Genomic DNA, 25,600 nt, shown 5'->3' with positions numbered 1-25,600 from the left:
GTACAAATAACCAAATATAAAAAGCACAAGCACCTTGCCAGACTTGAACTATATTATTATCCTTTTCCCCATTAAAGTGCACAGCAATCAGGCCTCATGTTTATGTCTTAAGGAGGAATAGGGACAGAAACATACCCAGGCACACTACACGCTTGATAAAGCTCTTGAATACAAAAGTACAAATTATCTTGCAGAAACTGGCACTCAAAATCAAATACACAAAAAGTTGTACTGCAGACAACAGCTCAGTTTTCCTCATGCACAAAATGTATGTTTTGTTAGCTGCCTTTAGTGGGCCTTGTAAGGGGAAAAAGGCAGCATGCAAATTTAGTAAGATAAAAATGAAATAAAAAGTTGAAACTGCAACTTGATTTTATGCTGGGCTTTTAACAATGCAATCCTCTGGACGCTTTACTGGGAGTAAGCCTCATTGAGTAGGCTTCAAAGTGGACCTGCTTGGGATTGCTCTGTAAAGTAGTTTTCCAACAACAAAGAAGGCAGAATGGATTTTACCTCACAGAAAACTACACAGCAGGTTAGATAAGCATTAGGTTGATTGGTTTAGATGGATTCAAAGCATGATGTTGGGAGATTGACAGCATGACCTTTTGAAGTCATAGCCTGTTGTCCCATTTCTGGAGATGAGGATTCACTGTCCTGTGCCAAAGATAGTTCAGGTAGGATTCCTACTTCTGGAAAGGGATTCATCTGATGATCCATGAGATCTTTTCAGCTCTTGTTATCTGACGAAAGGCAGTCTTGTGAACATGCCTACAAAGTTACTAGGCCTGTTATTTCTATCTGCACACACACACATTATCAAATGTTGCACACTGACAGTCTATATAAGAAAGGGGGAAAATACTCCTCTAATTTACAAAAGGTTTCCTATCAAGGGACGAAAGTAAGTTGCTACTGAGTAGTGATCAGAAAGAAGTCAAAACGGGCCTTCCCAACTTCTGCTGTGAGCTCCACCCCACCGTGAGAGAAAGTACCAGTAAGAAATTCACCTGAAGAGATGGTTTCTTACTCTTCTCAAAGCTGATGAAGATTAAGGAAAATAACTCAAGGTGTAAATTTTCAACTTTTGCTTTCCTTATAATATTCCATTTCGGGGAGGGGGAGATCATAATAAGCTAACAACTATTTATACAATGTAGCCACAGTACACACAAATGATACACAAGTATTACTCACTTCTTACACTTGGAGCATCCCCATTAGTTAGCAGCTCAGGATCTACTTGCATGCCATCTAAACAAACAGACAAGTCTCCAATCACTTCAACTGGTTCTTTGTCACCAACAAGCAGCAAGTTCACGACCACTTCTTCAACTATTGAGAATACAGAAAGATTTACCATTCTTGGTGCTTAAAATGACTGATTACAATTAGCTACGTTTAGTTGAAAAACCACTCTGCAGAAAAGATCTTAAATAAAAGTACAGCTCAATAACAGGCAATAGTGCAATTCAATGATTTCTCTATACAAATCATCTTATTTAACAGGCATGATTCCCTTACTGAGAACAGTATTCCAGAGCTCTAGCTCTCAGTTTTACACTGAAGATCACACTCTGCAAACCAAGATCACAGTTCTATTGATTTATTAAAACGTTTGACTGCTTTTCCTACATAATAGGCCAAGGTGTCCCATATTCACATTCATGAGCTGCACTTAGAAAATATTAATACTGAGCACTGCATTTTTCCTTAGAGATTAAGTACCAAACTGTCACACACTAAACGTATTGCCAAGCTTTAAGCAATGAAAAAAATCTTAAATGACATGCTAACTTCATCCTTCTCATTTCTACAGCACATTTCTGTAGTGCAAATAATCTCTTTTTAGTTCTTCTCATTCATCTTCATAACAACACTAGTAACATTTCTCTGCTACCACTCAGTGGAAGATAACCCTGTCCATAGGTAACTTCAACATCTACTGAGAAGTCTTAACTTCTTAATGTAGAACCCATGCAACAAGTTTTAATGTAGGCATAGTCTGTAGCTGCTGCAGAGTCTCTTTCTGAAGCACTGGAGTCAAAGCTTAAACGACTTCTGGAACTACTGTTACGTTTTCCTGTTTGGGTTGACATTCAACACCCAAGACTGAGAATGCATGGGTTCATTAAAATTTTTATACAGTTCTTTTCCCCTCTTAAACCACATAACAGGACTCCTACTCAAGTGATTAGGGTGTCTCCAAAAGCATGGCCAGCTTTGACCACATACTTTGGAAACCTTTTCCCCACATTCCAACCCACCCTTGCCGTACAAATGGAGACCCTGCAAATAACCTGAACTTTTTAAAAGAAAAAAAAAACTTAATCTGCTGGAATGACACTGCAAAAAAGCAATTCACCACCAGACACAATGCAAACAGCATGGGTCATGGAAGTACAATTATTCAGCATTTTACTCAAAGCTCAATTTGAGGGAAAAGCCTAGAAAGCCCTATCTTACAGAGAAGGAGAGATTGGGAGGAATATCTTTGCCTGCTATTAACTGAGCTTTTCCTGTTGTATAAAGCTGGGTGCAGCCAGAGGCACGAGCCAAAGTGCTCATGGCCAATTGATCACAGCCTATGGCCTTAAATGAGCTAGAGCACTGGATCTACAACCAGCTCAAGATGTAGCTTGTTTTTTGTTAGTTTATACTGTAGTTTTTATATTGCCCCCTCCCAAATCAGGAAGAGAAGCGGCATATAGATATTAATAACCAGAAATTGACTTGAATGCCTGGTTCTCTTCTTGATCTTTACAAAGTGCATACGTTTCAAAGACCTCCAAAGACATATGGAATACTAGAAAAATGGATAAGAAATAGAGAAACATTGTACAGTACTGCATGGAGTAAAGAGGACAATGTATGGTTAAATGTGCCTCTTATAAATCTGTATAGAGAGTGAATACTTCATTACAGATACGGTCTAGTGATCTCAAAGACTATCCTTAGCCTATTTATACACTCACCCACATATCTGTTGTACAAAGGACGCCCCCCCCCCCCAGCAGAATTAAATAAAATATCTGAAAGTTATTTTTGACGTCAATGTGTAGGGGTGGCCATAATGGAAGTACTGAAGTTATTTTTGTACAATATGAAAACCTATTCCAATCCTGATACAAAAATTAAATTAACTACTAGAAAGGAAATTAGGAAGTGGCAGCATCTTGAAAAGTACTTATGCTGCACCCCAAAGATTGCAACAAATGGCTGAAGACTCAGTTAACAGATACCACCTCCATGACATTTGAAGAACTGATGACCCCTGTCTCACTCTGGATATGATAAGCAACATAAAAATGAACTTCAGCATGGATTTCTGTTCATTTTATATGAATTATATTATGCAACAGAAACATTTTTACCGTATGGTAGTTTATATATACGCTCATTTATTCAAGAAGCAGCACTAGGACCCAATATTCAAAATCACAGCCCCAAGCAGTTTGGACTGCCAGCATAAAATACTGTGGTAGCCATGTTGTTCCACAAAATAATTTCCAAATGTATGCAATATTGTTTACTAGGGCCAGGGAAATGATAAAATATTGCCCGCTATTTTTTGCTACTTTAGTTGGTTCTAATAAAATGTATTCCACAACGTTTATTTGTGGTACAATGACTGGACAGAGGCTACATTCAGAGGTTACAACCTCCAGCATAGAGTCTCCTCTACACTAAGCCAAGACTGAAAATGTCCTGGTTTGAATGAATTTACAACTTGTTCTGGGGCACCTTCTTTCAAACCAGGAAATGTTCAATCTCAGCTCTTGCAAGAGAAAAGGAAGAGGATAACCCATGCTTGTGTGAGTTTGTGACATTTGAATATAGTCATAGTGCAAGATCTGACAATAAGCAGCCAAAAGGGATATTGTAAAAAATTATATTATAAAATTCTCAATACAATTTGTTCAATTAAACAGCTCTTTAAAAGCGATTGCATGTATACACAATTTTTTCAGAAATGTGTTATTACACACTTACGCTTCATATTGTTTGCTTTGAGCGTCTCATGAACATCTAGAGCGGCACTTCCCAATAAGACATCAGACTTTAACGTTTGGTGACTCCATACACGAAAATTTAGTTTGCTGAATGGAGTAACAATTCTAGAAAAACAAAACATAATGTATACTTTGAAGTCTCTCTGAATTACTAGTTTCCATTTACAAAGCAACAAGACTGAATTATTCCTTTGAACTTATGCTATACCAAAACTACTGCAAGTAACCCCTCACTTGAAACTATTTGAAAGAAGTGATTGATGGTGTATAGCTCTGAAAGCTGTAGGAGTGTCAACTTGGAAAAAAATGAAATTGGAATATCGCTTCGTAAGATATCCATTTCTGATCAGAAAAAACAATCCAAAACTGCTTTTTAAGTTTCTCAAGGTTGTTTACTGTTTGTTTTATTGCTCAAATGCTGCCAACTGCAGATCTTTACAAAGGAAATATCAGTGTCAGACATGAAATGAAGCTGAAGGACAATTCCATGGAAAGCACCACATTCGTAATAAAGAATGAGTCTTCAGGATAAGCAGACTCTAATCCTACACACAATAAATATAACTAATTTCTTTCACTACCACATCAGTAACTGTGTGCAGAACTAATGCATAAAACTATTTGAGAGATATTTGAGTCCATAGCCAGATTTCACATGCATGGCTCTGAAGGCTTAGAATGGCATGCACTTTCTTTTACTACCACTTGGACAGGTAGTGAATTGGGGGGTGGGGTAAGCTTCCTTGTTCACTACTCATGGCTAGTGATTCATATCTAGGATACAAGTAAGAGTGCTTCCATGTGTTCAGCAGGAGGTTCTGGGATGCATTTCCAACAGCAGCCCCCCATGCCTCAACAAAAGTCATTCATGAAGGACAGGGCACCCTCAGCGCCCCCCCCCCAACACAGTGCAAGTGGTTGTAGCCTGCAGCAAGAATGCCACTTCATGTCCTTACTAAGTGACTCTTCTGCCTCGTTTAATTAATATTTACCAGGGTTGGAAGAATGCAGTTAAATTGGTCTGACCAACTTAAGAAATAGAGTTTTCATATCACAGAGAATCTTTTTGAAATACCTTAGCAAGGTAATCTCTCTCATGAACATATTACATTTTTAGTATTGCTACTATGGCATTAGTAGAGGTAAAATTCCTGGAAATTTTGAAACCATGGAAAAAAAGGAAATGTTGGGGGAAATTGAAATATTTGCAATACTTATTTTTCTATCAAACTGAAGCTTCTTTTACTGATTTAACATCATGAAATGCATTGTTTATAAGACAGTATATAACATTTTAAAGTCTAAACATCTTCATTTTTTATAGGAAAAATTGCAAGTATACCCAGTAGTACTTAAGAGTTGCAAATGGCTGAGATGTAGGAAAAATAAAAGTTGAAGGTAGAAGGTATTGTTGAACACATTATAGCATTAATTTTTGCCAAAATTATTTACATTTAAACAAAAGAAATCTGCATTTTACAATATAAATGGGCGTTGTGGGTTTTTTGTTTTTAGTTGCAATGTTCTCCAATTGAAAGCCCACAGACTTTTTCACATTTTTTGAATGTGAAAAACCTTGCCTTAATAAGCATTTTATCCATTCTAAAAGAGAAAATATTTCAGTGTTCCCCCAAATTTTCAAACATTTCAGTCTGAAAAATGGGGGGAGGAGCTTGAGGAAAAACCGTGGTTTTCTTAATTTTTTTTCATGGGCCCTCACATTTCTAAAGCATCAGTTCATCTCAATCTGAAATGTGTGTGTGTGTTAAGTGCCGTCAAGTCGCTTCCGACTCATGGCGACCCTATGAATGAAAGTCCTCCAAAATGTCCTATCTTTGACAGCCTTGCTCAGATCTTGCAAATTGAAGGCTGTGGCTTCCTTTATTGAGTCAATCCATCTCTTGTTGGGTCTTCCTCTTTTCCTGCTGCCCTCAACTTTTCCTATCATGACGGTCTTTTCCAGTGACTCTTGTCGTCTCATGACGTGACCAAAATACGACAGCCTCAGTTTAGTCATTTTAGCTTCTAGGGTCAGTTCAGGCTTGATTTGATCTATAACCCACTGATTTGTTTTTTTGGCAGTCCACGGAATCCGCAACACTTTCCTCCAACACCACAATCTGAAATACACTGCAAATATCATTTATAACAGAAGAAGAAATTGAAGTACATTTCCAAACCTACACTGTAATATGTTGTTTCCATTTTGGACTATTTGTATTGTTGCATTTTTCTGTCTTTTTTGACTGTCCATCTACTGATACTTCCACATAAGGACTAGGTCCAAACCATTTGTTTTTGTTGTCTTTCAACTTTGCAGAAATAACTATTAAAGAAAAAAGAGAATGAATCAATATTTTATTTTCTCCAACAGTCAGCACAATTACCTAGCTCAGCATAAGTTTTTAAGGCAAAATGTATCTTATCCATTTAAAGAAAAGTAACAGGGTGAAACATTTGTTTCCAGATGCAAAAATGACATTGTACACAAGATTTCTATTTTCATTCAATCCATTAGGTTGGAGTCTACCAGTTTTTCCAACAGCATAAAAGGAAGAAGGGGCCCATTTTTACCCAAAAAAACTATGCCAGGGATCGTGGGACCCACATGGACAAAAAGCCGCGCAATCAAGGCTGTAGTGAGAAGTAACTGGGAGAGATTACCCCTTCCTCCCTCTTGCCCCAGCAGAAAAGCTGGTAGGAAAGAACAGATTTAACTAAAATAGATGCATTGTTTGAAAATAATCAGTATATCAAAATATTTAATTTTCTGATAATAGATCCTACATTTAGATCATGTACCAGCAGGCTCAATCTGGAGAAAAGTTCTAAATAAATGTTATGCAACTGTTTTTCTATACCATTATTCTCTAGAAAATGACAAGCTTTCAGCTTCTGAAGTTTTCAAGTTACTTTGAAGAAGCTAAATTGTAGCTGCAGTACTCTGAAGAGTAAATCTGAGCAAGGGAAAAAGTCAAAGTTGGCTGTTCGTTTGCATCATGGCTACCACCCAACAAACCAATCCAGCTTTGATCTTCATTTATCTCTTTGCATTGACACAGTATATCTGCATTTCTCTGAACAATTATATTCTTTTAAACTTGAATCTGAAGAGGCCCTGTCTAAGCTTTGTACAGCCTTTCCACACACATGCATCCCAATACACCATACCATCCACACCCTACCATCCTTGACCATGACATCTGCAACCGCACTTGCATTTACAACAGAACTAGACCAATAAAGTTAACAATCTGTTTTACTCAGTAGTACTAATACAGCTACACAAGCACAACTTAGTGCTAAAGGAAGTGTTGAGTCTCTCACTTCAGTTTTGAAAGTGTTAGAAAAAAAGAATTTCTACCACTCATGCCTAATTTAGATTCCTAAAGTATAGTTTAAGGTTCAAGGGAAATAAACCTGATTTCATGAAACAAAAAATCCATATCGTTTAATTTATTTTTTTCAAACTTTAACAGAGTTTTACCACTTTACCACTCAACTGGGGAGGGGGGTAAATTACTACAAGACAAGTGGCTAAGCGCAACTCTCCTCTAATGCCTCCAATCAATCCACTGTATCCATGTGGAAAAGGCCAAGAATTGGTTGGTAGTATATCCTGCCACCTGTACTCATGAGTGGTGGTGGGCCCATTGGAGACAATAAATCTCCCAATTCAAACACCAGAAACGTCTTCTGCTCAGGCAAAGGGTGGTAGTGAACCCACTATTTCTATAGCTGCCTGTTTACACTATGGCCCCAACATGTCACACCCCATGATTCTTCCAAATATACTGAATTCTGCCCCCCAGGAGAAGCAGAAATCTGCAGCAGGAGATGTGGGAAAAACCTAGGATTCAACCCAATTGCTCAGTCAATCACATTGCTTAATTCCAGAACACACAGAAAGGCTGGTAGAAACTTAAAAACTAAGGGTGTTCATATATCACGTTAATGATGTACAGATGAACAAGAAATCCTCAGGCCCCCGCCACTTTGCTGCAGAGCTGCAACTGAAGACTTCCTGACTTAAAGTCTTAGCTCTAACTCCAATAGGATGTAATGTCTTAATTTGGGTGCCTTAAATTGGGATTTGATTCATTCAGAGTACCCAGGAATTTCAAACCACAGTTTAATCCTGCTTTAAAATATTGGTTACCCAGGTGGGGGGAGAGGCATTCACATTATTAAGATGTCCAACTTCAGATACCACAACGAACTTTAAATTGATGATTTTTTAAACCGGGAATTCTTCATTTCTGGCACTGCACGAGGAGGAAGGATGGAAGACAGAGCGAGCATGCGATTCTGAGGTTTTCATATCATGAACAAATTAAAGTTTATGATGTCTGAATGCAGATTTATTGTGGTGAAAGCTTTCAGACTAGACCCCAATTAATTAAATGTATGAATACACATACACTTCATGCATCTGATGCAGTGGAGACAGGAAATTCAGGAAGGCTTATAACACAATAAAACCATTAAGTACTTTAAGTACCACTAGACTTTGGGGGGGGGGGGGAGGTCCCAGATGAAGATGTTCCTGATATATGTGCATAGCATCAGCCCCAACTATCTCACAGGGTGTCTATTGTGAGGAGGGGAAGGAAGGTGATTGTAAGCAGGTTTGATTCCGGTTTGATTCTTCCTTAAGTGGTAGAGAAAGTTGGCATATAAAAACCAACTCTTCTTCTTCTTCTTCTTCTTCTTCTTAAGCTAAGAAGAGCTTTATACTTGTTGGCCCTCTCAGCTTATATCAGAGGCAGACAGCTTCAAAAATTAAGTTATAAGTTCTTCCTACCATATTAAGCCTCCCTGCTGAAACAATACCAGATTCCAGTCTTTGCTTTAAATCCTAACATGATCTGCACAGCAAAACAAAAGCAGTAATAACTATCCACAATGAGCCATTATTTTGTGGCCTGGCTGACAGCACTAATTGCTCAAGTGTCAAATGAAGTGCTCTTTGTTAGTGCTGCAGGGAGGGGGAGGCACCGAGGTACAGAAAGAAGCAACAAACTGCATCAATCTCTGGTTATTTTTCCCGGCTCTCAGTCATACCTGACAGGCAAAGGGAAACTGATGTGGATTACTTTTTTTAAACCCACTGTTAAAGCTTTCAGAAAGAAAGCAGAATTGTTTGTTAACTGATGCAGAATTATGAACACTGAACAGCAGTTCGTACAAGATCTTGAATGAACACTCAAGAAATATATAAAGGTCACATCACTTTGCAGTTTGCTGTTCCTCTCTGATACGTTTTGATGTTACATGGAAGACAGCTAATCTACAAAAAAAACACTACCTTTTATAAAAAGTATATTTTTATAAATATATAAAATACTGAGTATAAATTAAGCTATGAAGGCCCAGAAAAATGAATAGTTCTGAACAGTTATGAATGTAAATAAATCACAAACTACTGAAAATACTGTGTGTGTGTTAAGTGCCGTCAAGTCGCTTCCGACTCATGGCAACCTTATGAATCAAAGTCCTCCAAAATGTCCTATCTTTGATAGCCTTGCTCAGGTCTTGCAAACTGAGGGCTGTGGCTTCCCTTATTGAGTCAATCCCTCTCTTATTGGGTCTTCCTCTTTTCCTGCTGCCCTCAACTGAAAATACTAGCGTAGTTCAAATTTCTCTCTCCAATCAGCACCCATGTCCAAAAACCTGTAACTTCAATTATGAACTCATAAAATTTTCCTTTTAATTTTTTTCATATCAGATTACAAAATACCGTATATACTCGCGTATAAGCCGAGTTTTTCAGCCCAAAAAAAGGGCTGAAAAAGCCGAACTCGGCTTATACGCGGGTCAATACGGTAGAGGGGGGAGGGGGGAGGAGGGAGGAGGGAGGGGGGAACTTACCTCCTTCACCGCCACCACCGGGCCCAGCCGCCTTCCTCTGGCCGGGAGGGGCCTTCCTGCGCAGGCAGGAGGCCCCCGCCGGCCGCGCCGCTGCTGGCCGCGCGCCTAGCTGCCTTCCTCTGGCCGGGAGGGGCCTTGCGGAGGCCCCCGCCGGCCGCGCCGCCGCGGCCGCGCGCCTGGCCGCCTTTCTCTGGCCGGGAGGGGCCTGCCTGCGCAGGCAGGAGGCCCCCGTCGGTCGCGCCGCCGCGGCCGCGCGCCTGACCGCCTTTCTCTGGCCGGGAGGGGCCTGCCTGCGCAGGCAGGAGGCCCCCGCCGGCCGCGCCCGCGCGCCTGGCCGCCTTTCTCTGGCCGGGAGGGGCCTGCCTGCGCAGGCAGGAGGCCCCCGGCGGCCGCGCCGCCGCGGCCACGTGCCTGGGCGCCTTCCTCCGGCCGGGAGGGGCCTCCTGCCAGCCCAGGAAGGCCGCGCCGCCGCCGCCGCCGATTCGCCGCCTCTTCAGGTAAGTAGGGGGTTCAGGGGCTCTTCCCCCTCCCCCCCTTGGATGGCACTGGGGTCGGAGTGGGTTGGGGTGGATTGGGAGGGCCCGGAGGCCGGCGGGAGGGCGACCTGGGGCAGGGGCCCTGCGCTCTAAAATGGCGGCCGCCATTTTAGAGCGCAGCATTGCCGGTAAAGGGAATTTCTTATTGACCCTCGGCTTATACGCGGGTCAATAAGAAATTCCCTTTTCTGGCCTCAAATTTGGGGGGTCGGCTTATACTCGGGTCGGCTTATACCCGAGTATATACGGTAGCAAAACCATTCTTCTCTCCCACAAATATAGCTGGGTACATGCATACACATGCTTGGGCATGCCTAAAGTTATCTCTCTTCAACACTACAACTGCCAGTTGTTAGCTGGTATGTGCTGATTATAACCCAGCTTGGATGAATTTTTGAAAAGGACTACAAAAACCTGCTTACAATATAAAGGCTGCAGAGCGTCTAAGTATGGTTACAAATCAATAACTCCATCTAGAACAGCAAGCTCTTTTACAAGCAGCTGAGCACAGAACACTGATATTACCAATGTAGATGTTGTATTAAATGTTGGATGTGAGGGCGATCTGGCTGCGACATCTATCACCCCATTGATCGCCAGGGTTGATTTGGCTGATCTGGCTGGCTAGGCGGGTGTCTCCTACCTCCCTCACCGCTCCATGTGCATCCCTTCCGAAGCTGCGCACTCGGTGGAAGAGGACTACCATCCCAGATAGAAGGAGTATTAAATGTTCATCTGGTCATTTGCACAAGGAGCGCAGACCTCTTGAACTAGATAATGTGAATCTTTGTCAGCTCATTTCTTCTTCTGTGGCAGATATTACAAAAATGATCTTGTGAATTTCAGCAAACATCTTTGTCAAACATCTCCTTTCAAGTATTTATTCATGCTCTTGCATGGAACATACAAAACTTTTCCCAATAATACATTTTCACTTTGCTTGGGAGCTATCACCCAATCCCATCCAAAGCTGTATCATTCTTCCAACACAGACCAAGGCTCACATGGTCTTCATCCGTGGATTTCCTCCCTCCATTTCCTGGGTTGTCCTAACCACATTTTGTCATGACTTCCAAGTCAGCCAAGCAGCAACTCACTAGAAATTTTCTCAAAACATTGATTTGAAACTTATTTAATGTGTTTACAAATTATGATTTAGCAGCAATCTTGGTGAATGCTAACTACAATTCACCCAGAAGGCTAACTACAATTACAGAAGTTGTCCTGTGAGCCTTACATTATTTTATTCTGGACACTTACCAGTAACCTGAAGTTGTGATTTCATAGTTAGTCCACTGACAGACTCTGATCTTGACCCATTACCAGACATAACACGGAGAGGTTCATGAACCTGAATGAAGAAACATGAATGTCACTCTTGCCGCAGAGAGTAAAATTAAGAACAGTTCTTGCCTTAATACAGCAGTACATCACCCAACATGACATCCAACCAGTATATTAATCAATTATCTATACATGACATTTCTTCAAAGAGCTCAGATGTCACACATCATTCTCAACTATTTACATGTCAGGCCTTCTAAGGATCAGGACTAACTTGTCTCAGTAAGAGATACCTGAACACAAAAATTCAGAGGTAGAACAGCCAGATTCCTGTCATTATGCTGGGCTTGAATGGTTTCACAAGGAATCCTGGCGGAGGAACTAAATATGGCACCCTTCCTTTCAATCCCAGGAGGGTCCACACCAGCAAAGGACCAGCCAACAAGTGGCAGGAAAAGGTGGCTTTATTCCCATAGTAAATATTTTGAAAACACTGGGAGGGGGGAACAGCCCTTTCTTTTTCAAAAATATGGACGTCTTGGGAGAAACTGAAATATGCGCAACCCTTGCTTTCCTACCAAGCCTAAACTCATTTTACTGATTTAACAACACATCATTTAGCATATAATATAAATTGACATATTTATGGAATGTAAAAGTATAAATGTCTTAATTTTCTGTAAGAAAAATTGCAAATATACCCAATAGAAGAATTGCAAACTGCTGCTTCCTATATTACTTTACCCTATGTATCTTAATTTCTGCCATGTGATAGATAAGAAAAAATAAAAACTGAAGATTTAAAAAATCTGTAGTAAATTCTGTCATTCAGGCACAATAGAAGGACTACCAGCATATTTGGATATCGTTATAAACAACACTGAAAACACTACTGGAATAAAATGCTACCGGACTCAAATATTGTTCTACCAAAAACACTGAATTCTTTAATAATGTATCATCATTAAATACATTATAGCATATTAATTGTTGTTAAAATATTCACATTTAAGCAATCAACATTCTTCAAATATGCTATATATATCTACAGTAACCATAGGAATTACCGTTACTAGTACTGTAGACTGTTTTGTTTTATATAACAACTTCAACACTACACATTTTGAGTAAAACCTTGCCTTTTAAAAAATTCACTCATTCCAACAGGGGGAAAAAATTCAGAGCAGTGATTTGCAATGCTCCTCAAAATTTCTCAATTTTTCCACTTGAAAAATTGAGCAAAGTTTTCAGACTTGTAATCGACTTTGAGGTTTTAAAATTATCACAGTGGGATCAATAAGCAGCTAGTACTTTCAGGCAGACAAGAATTAATAATTCAAGCATTTGCCTGGGTGATGCCAGAAGCGGTTTTATTCCTCCCAGAAATCTTTAACTTTGGGACATATCCATTATGACCAAGAACCTCTTAGAATCTGGTATATCAACATTATGCAGTTCCATCTCATACACATACATTTCTTCCCCACTGGAAGCAGCAATGCAAATTGCCTGAATTATGTAAATTAGAAATCATGTGGAAGGGGAGTAGAGGAAGCTCAGTTGTCTGAAATTCACTACATTTCTTCATCAGCATCTACATAGAAAAGACTCTGAGCTCATACGCATAGAGTAACTATTGTTTCAACAGATGTTCCATGCCTTTAAATTTTTTGTAGCCAGTAGACTGAAGTTTCTTCCCCCGTATTTGTAGATTATAATACTTATAATTTCTACCATTATTAGGTATTAAAACAATAAAAAATCTGTCAGTAAAGAATCAGAAAACCAATCTATACTACATACTAATACCGTATATACCCGTGTATAAGCCGACCAGCGTATAAGCCAAGGTGCCTAATTTCTCCCCAAAAATGGGAAAAATTAGGCACCCGCGTATAAGCCGAGGGTTGGCTTATAACCCCTCCCCCCCCAGCAGGCTTACCTTAGATCCAGGTGCGCAGGCAGGCAGCGGCGGCCCCCCCCACCGCGGCCCAGGAGGCCCCGCAGGCCGCTGCTAGGCCACTCCAGGCCCGGCGAAGGCGGCGGCGGCAGCGCCCCCCCCTGGCCCAGGAGGCCCCCCCAGGGTGCTCCTGGCTGGGAGGAGCCGGGCACGCCCGGTGGCGCGGGCCTCCAGCGGCCGCAGGAGGCCCTCCCAGGCTGGTCCTGGCCGGGGGGAGCCGCGCAGCTGCAGGAGGCCCTCCCAGGCCGGTGCCAGCCGGGAGGAGCCGGGCGCACCTGGCGGCGATGGCAGCGCAGTCCTCCAGCGGCCGCAGGAGGCCCTCCCAGGCCAGTCCTGGCCGGGGGGGATCCACGCACGCCCGGCAGGAGGCCCCCCTTGGGCACTCCTGGCTGGGGGAAGCCGCACAGGCCCGGCGGCAATGGCAGCGGCGGTGGTAAGTTCCCCCCTCCCTCCTCCCCTCCTCTACCGTACTGCCCCGCGTATAAGCCGAGGCCGGCTTTTTCAGCCCTTTTTTTGGGCTGAAAAACTCGGCTTATACGCGAGTATATGTGGTACATGAAGGAAGGGGATTGAGTAACAGGTAAGTCTGTGAATTGTCTGCATAAGAAACCAGTATCACTATCTATCTGACTGAAGTTTTTTTTTCTGCTGTCAAGTCACAGCTGATTTAAGGTGACCATGTAGGGTTTTCAAGGCAAGAGACATTTGGAGGTGGTTTGCCATCGCCTGCTTCCACATCATGACCCTAGTATTCCTTGGCGGTCTCCCATCCAAATACTAGCCAGGGTCAGGGCTGAGTGTGTGTGACTGGCACAAGGTCACCAACAAGCTTCCATGGCATGAGTGTTGATTTGAACCAGGTCCTAGTCCAACAGCTTAATCACTACACCAGGGGTCGGCAAACTCATTAGTCAAAAGAGCCAAATATCAACAGTACAACGATTAAGATTTCTTTTGAGAGCCAAATTTCTTAAACTTAAACTATATAGGTAGTTACACTGTTTATTAACTTAATAAACTTTAATTAAAGTTTTAACTTAATTAAACTATAGGTACACTGAATAAAACTTGATATCATACTTAATAGTGATCTTATTTATTGATAAAAAATAAACTGTAAGTCCCTGCCATTTCCCCCTCCCAGTCTGGAGTCCTCGTCTGGAGGCCTGGTCTACCGCCATAAAAGCCTATTGGTAGACCTGGCCTCCGGCTGAGTCCCATTGGGAAGCCAGGTCTACCCATTGGCTTTCTTGGCAGTACACCTGGCCTCCGGAGGCCCACAGAAGCCAATTGGTAGACCTGGCCTCTGAAGGGGGACTTTTTCCCCTCCTCGGAGTCCAGGTCTACCGCCAAGAAAGCCAGTAGGTAGACATGGCCTCCCAATGGGACTCAGCCAGAAGCCAGGTCTACCAAAGGAAGCCCGCCCTGCCCAACAGCTGATAGGCGGGGGGGGCAGGAACCGCCGAGCCGCCCGCCCAGCAATCGCGCGGCTAGAGGGGAGGGGAGGCTTTAGCCTCCCAACCATTGAGGGCAAGGGAAAGGGGGACCTGGCCATTCTCCACGGCGGGGGGAAGAGAGACAGCGCACCCGCTCGCCTGCTCTCTCTCTCTCTCAGGCGCGCCGGCTCCGCAGCCTGGCTGCCGGCGCGAGAGCAGGGGCTCAGAACCAAGTTCGGAGAGCTGCACTCAATGGGCCAAAGAGCCGTATGTGGCTCGGGAGCCGCAGTTTGCAGACCCCTGCACTACACCATGCTAGCTTTATTACTGAAGTAAAAAAAAAGGTGAAGGTAGTCCCCTGGGCAAGCACTGGGTCATTCCTGACCCATGGGGTGACGTCACATTCGACATTTCCAAGGCAGACTTTGTTTACGGGGTGGTTTGCCAGTGCCTTCCCCAGTCATCTTCCCTTTACCCCCAGCAAGCTGGGTACTCATTTTACTGACCTCGGAAGGATGGAAGGCTGAGTCAACCTTGAGCCGGCTACCTGAAACCAACTTCCATTGGGATTGAACTCAGGTCGTGAGAAGAGCTTGGACTGCAGTACTGCAGCTTACAGCTCTGTGCCTCGGGGCTCTTACCATTACTGAAGTGACATTATATATATCCCAATGGTTTGAACAGAAGGGCAAGGATTGAACATGTTGAACACATGAAGTTGCCTTACACTGAATCAGACCTTGGTCCATCAAAGTCAGTATTGTCTACTCAGACCAGCTGAGGTCTTTCACATCATCTACTACTTGATCCTTTCAACTGGAAATGCCAGGAATTAAACCTGAGACCTTCTGTATGCCAAGCAGATGCTCTACCACTGAGCCATGGCCCCTCATCACAGTAGCAGAGGACCAAGTGAGAAAGGTGGACTATAAATGAAAATACTATAATAAATAAAGAGACCTTCCCATTCTAGCAGAAAAACAGCCCACTCTACCTCCACCCCACGCCAGAAACTAACCTTGTCCATGGGAGCTCCTTCCTCCAAGGAGCTCAGGCCGGTATACACAGCTCTCCTCTCCTCCATTTTATCTTCACAACAACCCTGTTGATGAGAGAACATGAATGGCCTCAAGTCATCCAGTAAGCTTCATGGCAACATGGAGATTACAAGAAACTAACATTCTTTGGCAGCTGTTGACTCATGGCTTATCTCTCTGCTAACAAATTAGGAACTCCTCATACAAATATTGTTTCTGCAAAGAACTTGTTAGATGGCTTCAGGAAAACCATGTTTCCCCCCAGCTGTAAACCCTCCTCCATCCCCCAAACAACAGGGTTGCTGTGAAGAGTACAGGATAGTAACGGTCTGTGAAGCATTTAAAACACTCTGAAGTGCTATATAAAAGTTATTATTTTTCTTGATGGCTGAAAAATATTCTGATTTTATTTAGCTATGTTAGAGGCTTAATTCAGCTGCATTAAATAACTACTGCTAAGCAAAGACAGTGCCCTGTCCCCCAGGAGCAGTACTTTGAGGCAGCAATGGGAGGAGGGATATGATGAAGGTTCACTCCACTGATGGAAATCCTGTCACCAGAAATTTTCCAATCTACGAAGGGTTAGTCAAGTGGGAATTACTTTCAAGTGGTCAACATTGATTCAAGAGAAGCTAATCATTCTATTTTTAAAAATGTAAGTCACCTGAATGGTGGTCTCTATATGAATTTTTAGTAATGAGGCATGAATCTGCAAGAATCAAACTGACTGTCTGGTATCAAATTAATGGCAATTTCAGACACTCATCTCAATTAGATACAAGCTTTTTTAGATTCTAGATTTTTCCAAATGACATAACTGTGGCAATTAGGTTGCCGGAAAAAGGCCAACGATATCATATTTTTAACTGATTTTTTCAACAATTGCTTTCTCAAGAGCAAGGACCTCAGACATTCAGCTACTTATGACTTAGTTCCCCATGGTTTATACCAGTGGTTCCCAAACTTTTCGGGCCACCGCCCCCTTGGTTCCACAAACTCAACCCAGTGCCCCCTACCCTATCCAGCAACACAGTTGAAGGGGCCCACCTCTAGCGCCCCCCTGCTGCCCCCTTGCCTCTTAGTGCCCCCCTAGGTAATCCCCCCCAGGGGATGGTACTGCCCACTTTGGGAACCACTGGTTTATACCATGTTAGTCATTAAAAGCCACTGCAGAGTAAAACCACCACAAGAGGAGACACCTCAAAAAACATTGGAGAAACTTGTCCTGTAAAATTACGTTATTTGGTTAGAAGAGAGTTGTGACACTCAAGTATATTATTCAGAACTACTGAGCAACTAGTATAATTGAATCTATATATTTTTGAACAAGTATTATAAATACAATGGATAGGTTTAATTTTTAAAACGATCCTGAGCCCAGAAATATTAAATTTAAAGTTAAGGTAGTTTCCAAGCTCAGGGGGGAAAAACAATAGAAGTGACAAGGGATATTTAAACTGGCAACAGTATTTCCAGGAAGAATTTTTAAAGCTCTAATAAATAAGCAAAATAGTGTTGCAGGCTCTTCATTCTGAGATCATTACAAAGAGTACTGTATCTATTGACATGGGCAAAAGCCATGAATAGAGCAGTAAGGAGAGGGATTGAGCAAAATAGCTGACTGGATCCAATCCAAGGCTTATTTATCATTTTGCATCAGAATGTTTTGTTATAAGACATAAAAATAAAGGTTCATGAAGTCCTTGTCATTGTTTGCTTACATGCAAACTGAATATAACAGCATTCAGCGATGGTGGATGATTTCATACCTTAACCAGGTGCTTTCTATACTGGTTCTATACTGGTTCTAATATTCAATTAAATTAGGATTTTTAAACCAACAAAGGAATCATGAGACATTGAGGAGACGTTAGGCTATGGTTAGCGGTAAGCCTTTTCTTGTGGTGATAACGTTCAGGGTTACCCCATATTTATTTATATACTATGACCGTTACAGCTCTAATAAAAGTACGGGAAACTGAAGAGGCCAGGATTAGGTTTTGAGGCAACAATAATTAGAAAATACACCATTAAAAGACGAAAGTACAAAGGCTGGAAAATGTCTGGCTCCTACAGCCAAAGAAAACTGGTCAATCTGAATTACTAGATGCACAAACCAGAATATTCACTGAGCAATCTACTTTAGAGGCAAAAAGAGAGATCACCTTTCAAAACACAGTACCCTAGGTTTTATTTTATATTCAATATCAGAGGCTGAGGAACAAAGTGCTTCATTCTGCTTCATACATAAAGTATCATACATAATGTATCACAGAGTTTTCAAGTAGGACATACTAAGGAACATCCATTTGTTGTATTAACACCAAGGGCAGTATCTAAAGGGCATGCACAAGTTTTTGTACATGTGCTATGAGCTCCTCTGCCCCCCCAATCCACTCCTGAAGGTCATCAAGGTGTCCAGAGTAGCATCTGATCCAGCAAGGAGGAATGTCCACACACCCTGTGTGTACACATAAGCAATGGGATCCTGGAATTCAGTACAAAGAAACAATACGTGGAGTTTTGATATTGCACTTAAACTATTTTCACTGTCAAAAGCAGCAACCTATTTTAAAACACCAAACATCAGTTAGCCTCTTCAGCACTGGGAGCTGCTGCAGTGCCAGTATCAAAGTAAGTCTAGCTGCATTCATAGTTCTCCCTCCCACACTCACTGCTTTTTTGGATCAATATTCAAACTGAGTAAGCTCTTATGCTGAAAACCTAGATGTGCCAAGATGCAAAAGGTATACACACAACAGTACATAAAACAGAATCCTGAAGAGCTGATTGCTCAAGTCAATTTAAACTGCAGTTTTAATATTGCCAAGCCTTAACCCTTTAATCTTAAAACCTTTATGAAAAAAATATTGTTTTGCTGTTTGGACACTATCTCATTCTATTCAAGTCAGTTTTATCATCAGTCTTTGGTAGCTTTGTCTGGAACACAATGAAATGTGCATAGGGCTTTGATGAACAAAACCACATGCTCTGGGGAGAAATTATATCTAATTTTGCTACTTGCGGATTCAGTACAGCCGCTGCATAGTTGTACAGGAAAATTAAAAGCACAAAAAAGGTTAAAGATTAAGATGTCCAGCAGCTGACAGTAACCAACTGGTCTGCAAGCTCGTATCATTATTGACTGGGTTTCTGTGATATCACAGAAGCTTGCAGGAAGGAGCCTGAACTTCAACCCGTTAAAATTAATACACTGTAGCCATCGTCTGAACTGCTGAATCTGCTAACACTGTGAAAGCCCATTCCTGATGGTCGGGGGCGGTGAGGTTGAGGTGCCACCTCCAAAGAGGTTTTCTGGCTGCTGCAAGCCTAAAAAAAGGTCTTTAAAACACAAAAATAAAAAAATGGGGAGGGGGGAAGCCCCATTGAAAACAGCGTTGCTGTGCCAAGAAAAACCTGGCGAAGCAACGCTGTTGATGGAGGGGGAGTTCCAGGCCCGGAGGGGCTTAGGAAGCTCCGCTTCTGGAAACCCCCCATCCATGCCGGTTCTGCATTTCTCTTCTGGGATTTAGGTCCTGGAGAGGCTACGGCATTGGAGGAGCACCGTGCAGCTCCGCGGTGCCCAGGCACCGACAAAACTGCCCCCGCCTCCAGCATAAGTGCCAAGAAGGCACTTACACTGGCAGCGGGGTCACACCGTCTCCACTACACTTTCAGCCCAATCCTCAGGAATGGGCTGTAAATTGCTAAGACACTGTCACTCACAAGAGCCTAAAGAGAACACATGGAAAGATGTAGGGAGACATGGAGGGACGTTCCTCAGGGAGGTTTATGATGCTTTCTGCTCCCTAACTAGAGGGAAAGCAGGGTGCTGTTTATAACAGTGGATGGCTCTAACCAATCTCTAAGGAAACTTCCTTCAGCCTAAGGAAACTTCCTCCAATGGAAGAGCCACTTAAGTTGGAAGAAGGCTTTAAACTTGAGTTGAAAGGAACAGTAGGATATAAAGATTGTAATTAATTAATTTTGCTCAGCAGCTTGGTAGAAACGGGTAAGATCCACTCCACTCTATCAACATGATTGAATCTGTTACTGGCAGGAAAAACCAACCCAAATTTCGATCTAGAAAACATCCCATGCGCTCAGAGGATAGAAAGATTTTAGTCATGCAAGGGAATTTAATGCAACAGAAATAGTTATCTCATTTTGTAAGGAAGAGAAAAGGAAATTAACTCTAATAATAGAACACTAAGGACAAGAACTTATCCAACAATTTGCACATGTTTCATTGAGCAAGCATGGTGCACATCTACGTTAACAGAAAAATGTGAAACAAATCAATAAAGCTTATGAGTAGCTAGCTATAACTTACTGCCATGATCTGAACGGATGTATAATTCCACTGTGGAAGCCAAGCAAGTAAAGCCCTGAGTACTGTATCATCTTAGAACACATGTAAACTGATCTGAGCTACTAGCAAGAAGAGTGGGGTACAACAGTAACAAATAATACACTACATGTATGCAAGCCACTATAACTGGGCTGTAACAGTGCTGTTTTTCTAAACAGACACCTTCAAAAGTGTAGGTAACCTTTATTAAGTACATTCAACATAACTGGAAAGTCCACGCATATAGGTACAACCACATTTCCCCCCATGATCACAATGAAGATTATGTAATCTTGCTCTAGAAGTTCACTTTGCACCCAAGCCTGGGGAGAACAAGCTTTTATTGTTCCCCAGTATTGTTTGTACTATAACTTATTTACAACTCAGAATAAAAGAAAGCATGATAATTACTTCCAGTACACTTTATTTATGACCCAATCCTGTCAGAAACATACAATTTGTAGCCAACTGCCAACTGAATTCTTCACCAAAAGACAATTCTGCAGTCTAATGCCCCTAGGTGAATCTTCATGCAATGCCTGAAATTTTAATGGTACTCAACTAGGGCACAGTCTTTTCTGTTACAAGCCATTTTATTATATAACCAAAGGCCAAGAAGCTGTTTTGATGATGGCATACTGGACAGCAATCCAAAACCCACCACTCTTTGGTAGCTTGAACTGCATTTAGCTCTTTTTAAACATAAATATTGAAAAAGATCAACATTTGAAAAATTTGCATTGCTTATTACTAGACGGATTCTGAGTTCACAAATCTGCATTACCCAGACATTGATAACTTTATACGCTTTGTAGAGATTTTAAAAGTTTTTTTTAGCTATCTACAAGACAAGAGTGTCAATTAATACACTGCCTCCCCCCATCATTTCTGCTTAAATCAGTCCAATACAAAGGATGACCATTATTAGAGTTGGATTATTTCAAATTTGGAAAAAATATAGAAGGATTTTGGAAAATAAGACCCCGGGATGTATCAATCCAGTAGAAGCTTATATGAAGAGAGGGATACATCTAAATTTAGAAAGGGATATATATAGGGAAATTATTGAATGTAAGGAGGGAGAATGGGCTTTAAGAAGTAGAGAAGAACTTAACATTAAGGACTGGTTTTTGTATTATAAACTAAAAGATATATTTAATAAAGATAATCAGCTTGGATTTAATAAAAATAAATCCAAACTGGAAAAAATATTAATAAAGAGAAATAAGGGACTGATAGGAAGAATATATAAATTATTAATTGAAACTAATTTAGAACAAGAAAGAATTAAACCAGTAGTGATGAAATGGATGAAGGAGTTAAGATTTAATATCGATCTGGAAATATGGGGAAATTTATGGAAGAGAGAATTTAAATTTACAATAACTAATGAAATTAGAGAAAACTTATATAAAATGTTTTATAGATGGCATATAACACCTGTGATGATATCCAAAATGAAAAAAAGGAGATATGGATTTATGTTGGAAATGTGGAAAGGAAAGAGGCATGTATGCATGTATGTATGGTGGATATGTAATGTATGGTGGATATGTAAAAAAATTGAAAGTTTTTGGAAAAAAGTTATTAGGGAAACTAATAATTTGATTAATGGTAGAGTAAAAACAAAACCTGCATTTTGTTTATTGGGAATTCCACAAAAAAATATGAGTAACAATGACAGGGTTATTTGTCAATATAGTTTTGCTGCTGCAAGAATTGTAATAGCTAAAGTTTGGAAGCAAGTGAATACACCTTCAATTCATGACTGGAGAGAGAAATTATGGATGTATATGAGGATGGCCAAACTAACTGAATTCCTACATGGAAAAGATATGGAAGAATTAAAAAAAACTTGGGCAAAGGCCATCACATATTGGGATAAACTGGCAAAAATGGATTTTACTACTTTAATTAGTGAGTTATAGAAACTAGTTTTAATATTTTTATATTTTACTGTTAATAGATATTTTTAAAACTGTTAAGACACTTCTTTGGAAGTCGGGTGATGGGTCACTTTTTTAAGGTGGGTGGAGGGTCGAAGGGGTATCTTTTTGGATCTTATAATTTTGTAACCACGAATGTACCAATAAGTATATATAGATACTCTTTTGTATTTTCTTTTTTAATTTTTTATATTATTATTGTATTTGTTTGTTTTGTTTTATGTTATAAAAATTAATACAAATTTATATTAAAAAGATTTTTAAAGGTTTATTTTTAGCTATCTGCAAGACAACAGTGTCAATTAATACACTGCCTCCCCCCATCATTTCTGCTTAAATCAGTCCAATACAAAGGATGACCAAAACAAATTATTCACTAATACTCTTAAAGGTGGTCCTAACTCTATGTCCAGCCACATTAAGGCACAGGATCTAAATAATCTAAAACAGGGGTCCGCAAACTAAGGCCCGCGGGCCGGATCCGGCCCGTCAGGGTCCTGAACCCAGCCCCCTCCTCCCTCCGGAGCCGCCGCCGCGCCCGTCCCTTCCCCAAACTAAGGCAGCCGTTCGCCATATAAAGCGTCGGTGGCAGCAGCGCCTTCCCCACCACGGCTGCCCTGAAGAGCCGCCGCCGCCTTCCTTTCCCCAGGCGCGTGCGCGGCTCGGGGGACGGGAGGCGCCGCCTCAGACTGCAATGTGAACCCTCGCCGCTGCTGCTCCTCCTGCCGCAGCAGCCCTGAAGGAGCCATGCCGGGGTGGAAGAAGAACATCCCCGTCTGCCTGCAAGCCGAGCAAGGCGAGTGGGTGCCGGGGGCCCCACGCGGAGGGGAGGGGAGAGCTGAGAGACCCCAGTCTCCCGCCGGCCTCCTCCCGTGCCCTTCCCCCTTCCCCTCAGGCGCTCTTTGCCAAGCAGGAGGCCAGCCCAGCCCGCCTCCCGCTCCAGGAGGCGGGAAAGGAGGGCGTGCGGCAGCGGTAGGGGGGGGTCTCTCAGCCCAGCGAAGGGGGGAGTGTCGGCCATGGAGAGGCCCCTGGGGGAGGGGCGGCACGTCCTCCTGCCGCAAGTTAACTTTTCTTTGCCTGGGCACCTGGCTGCCTTCCCGTTTGGGCGGGGGGCCAGCCGGCCCCCAGCAGTGTTTGAGGGACAGTGAACTGGCCCCGTTTAAAAAGTTTGAGGACCCCTGATCTAAAATATCCTATTGCCCTGAGGCATAAAAGTTATAAATGAATTTTAAAATATTGCTGGAAATTGAACTATGATCAGCTGGTAGAGGAGGGGACTATGAACATTTCCTCAGCCTTGATAAAGTGCTCAGAATTCCAACTCACTGAACTTACCATAAATCTATTTCCTTAATACGACATAGTTTATCTAGATTTCAGCAAGCCTTTGATAAGGTTCCCCATAATATTCTTGTTGACAAATTGGGAAAATGTGATTTAGATCCTGTTACTGTTAGGTGGATCTGTAATTGGTGGACAGATTGCACCCTGGGCCCTGTGTTGTTCAATATCTTTCTAAATGATTTGCATGAAGGAATAGAGGGGATGCTTATTAAATCTGCAGATGATACTAAATTGGGAGGGGTAGCAAATACGGTGGAAGACAGAGCCAAGTTGCAGGATGATCTTGACAGGCTGAAGAATTGAGCTAAAACTAATAAAATGCATTTCAACAGAGATAAATGTAAAGTTCTGCATTTAGGTAGGAAAAATCAAATGCATAATTATAGGATGGGGGAGACTTGACTTAGCAGTAGTGTGTGCAAATAGGATCTTGGGGTCTTAGTAGACCAAACACTGAACATGAGTCAGCAGTGTGATGCGGTAGCTAAAAAGGCAAATGCGATCTTGGGCTGCATCAACAGAAGAATAGTGTTCAGATCACGTGAAGTGATGGTATCGCTTTACTCTGCTCTGGTTAGACCTCACCTAAGAGTATTGTGTTCAGTTTTGGGCACCACAATTTAAAAAGGATGTAGACAAGCTGGAACGTGTCCAGAGGAGGGCAACAAAGATGGTGAGGGGTCTGGAGACCAAGTCCTATGAGGAAAGGTTGAAGGAGCTGGGTATGTTTAGTCTGAAGAGGAGAAGACTGAGAGGGGATATGATAACCATGTTCAAGTACTTGAAGGGCTGTCATATGGAGGATGGTGCCGAGCTGTTTTCTGTCGGACCAAAACCAACGGGTTGAAAATAAATCAAAAGAGTTTCTGTCTAGACATTATGAAGAATTTTCTAACAGTTAGAGCGGTTCCTCAGTGGAACAGGCTTCCTCAAGAGGTGGTAAGTGCTCCTTCCCTGGAGGTTTTTAAGCAAAGGCTAGATGGCCATCTGTCAACAATGCTGATTCTAAGGCAGTTCATGAGAGGGAGGGCATCTTGGCCATTTTCTAGGCATGGAGTAGGGGTCACTGGGGGTGTGTGGGGGAGGTAGTTGTGAATTTCCTGCATTGTGCAGGGGGTTGGACTAGATGACCCTGGTGGTCCCTTCCAACTCTATGATTCTATGATCTATTCTAGTAGAAGGGAAGATGGAGTCCTTTGAGGTTCTTAAATATCCCTCAACCCTGTAATGCGATAATTCTTATCCAAGCATCAGAAACCAAGAGCATACCTTACATAAACTCCCAAACTATATTTCAGGGTCCTATTTCTGCAACCACGGAAGAAAGGAGGCATGATATAGCCAGATCTCAACAGATGTCAAAAAAGCTAAGCAGGGCCGGTACTTGAAAGGGAGACCACCAAGGAAGATTCTACAGAGGATAGCAATAACATTCCACCTCTGCTTCTCACACGCCTTAAAAGCCCCATGCTGAGGTTGCCGTAAGTCAGCTGCAACTTGACAGCACTTTACACACACGCTAAAGCGCCACAACTGATTAATTAAATGTTTCTGTAATATCCAACCCCTAAGGTGGTGAACCACTGAATCTCTGCATGATTCAATGTTCTGGCCTTGCCTCCTTTAAGAGATAGGTAAAAAAGAGAGGCTCTCTCCACTGGCCTTCCTGGGACTAACTGCCATTTGACACCTTCCTTCCCATTGACTTTCCATGTGACCATTATGAAACAGTTTTATGAGTCGTCTAAGAGCTTACACTGGAGTTTGCCCTCAGTATAGGTTGCATTTGCAGCACTGCATGAGTCACTGCTCTGGGCATGCA

General features: G+C 42.0%; 1 protein-coding gene across 1 annotated transcript in view; it reads right to left on the bottom strand.

The window, feature by feature from the left end:
• Positions 1-25,600, bottom strand: part of ITCH (itchy E3 ubiquitin protein ligase) — a 68,641-nt gene that overhangs the window by 33,928 nt on the left and 9,113 nt on the right. The window contains exons 2-5 of the mRNA XM_056844458.1: positions 11,681-11,771; positions 6,198-6,339; positions 3,994-4,118; positions 1,198-1,335 (exon numbers count right to left, since the gene is read on the bottom strand). Coding sequence (XP_056700436.1) covers positions 1,198-1,335; positions 3,994-4,118; positions 6,198-6,339; positions 11,681-11,750 — 475 coding nt within the window. The 5' untranslated portion in view covers positions 11,751-11,771. The remainder of the gene's footprint in view (positions 1-1,197; positions 1,336-3,993; positions 4,119-6,197; positions 6,340-11,680; positions 11,772-25,600) is intronic.

This window comes from Euleptes europaea, chromosome 2 (genome assembly GCF_029931775.1).
Source record: "Euleptes europaea isolate rEulEur1 chromosome 2, rEulEur1.hap1, whole genome shotgun sequence".
NCBI classification, from domain to species: Eukaryota; Metazoa; Chordata; class Lepidosauria; order Squamata; family Sphaerodactylidae; genus Euleptes; species Euleptes europaea.
Note: the sequence above shows the minus strand (reverse complement) of the source record. Positions and strands in the feature narration are given on the sequence as shown.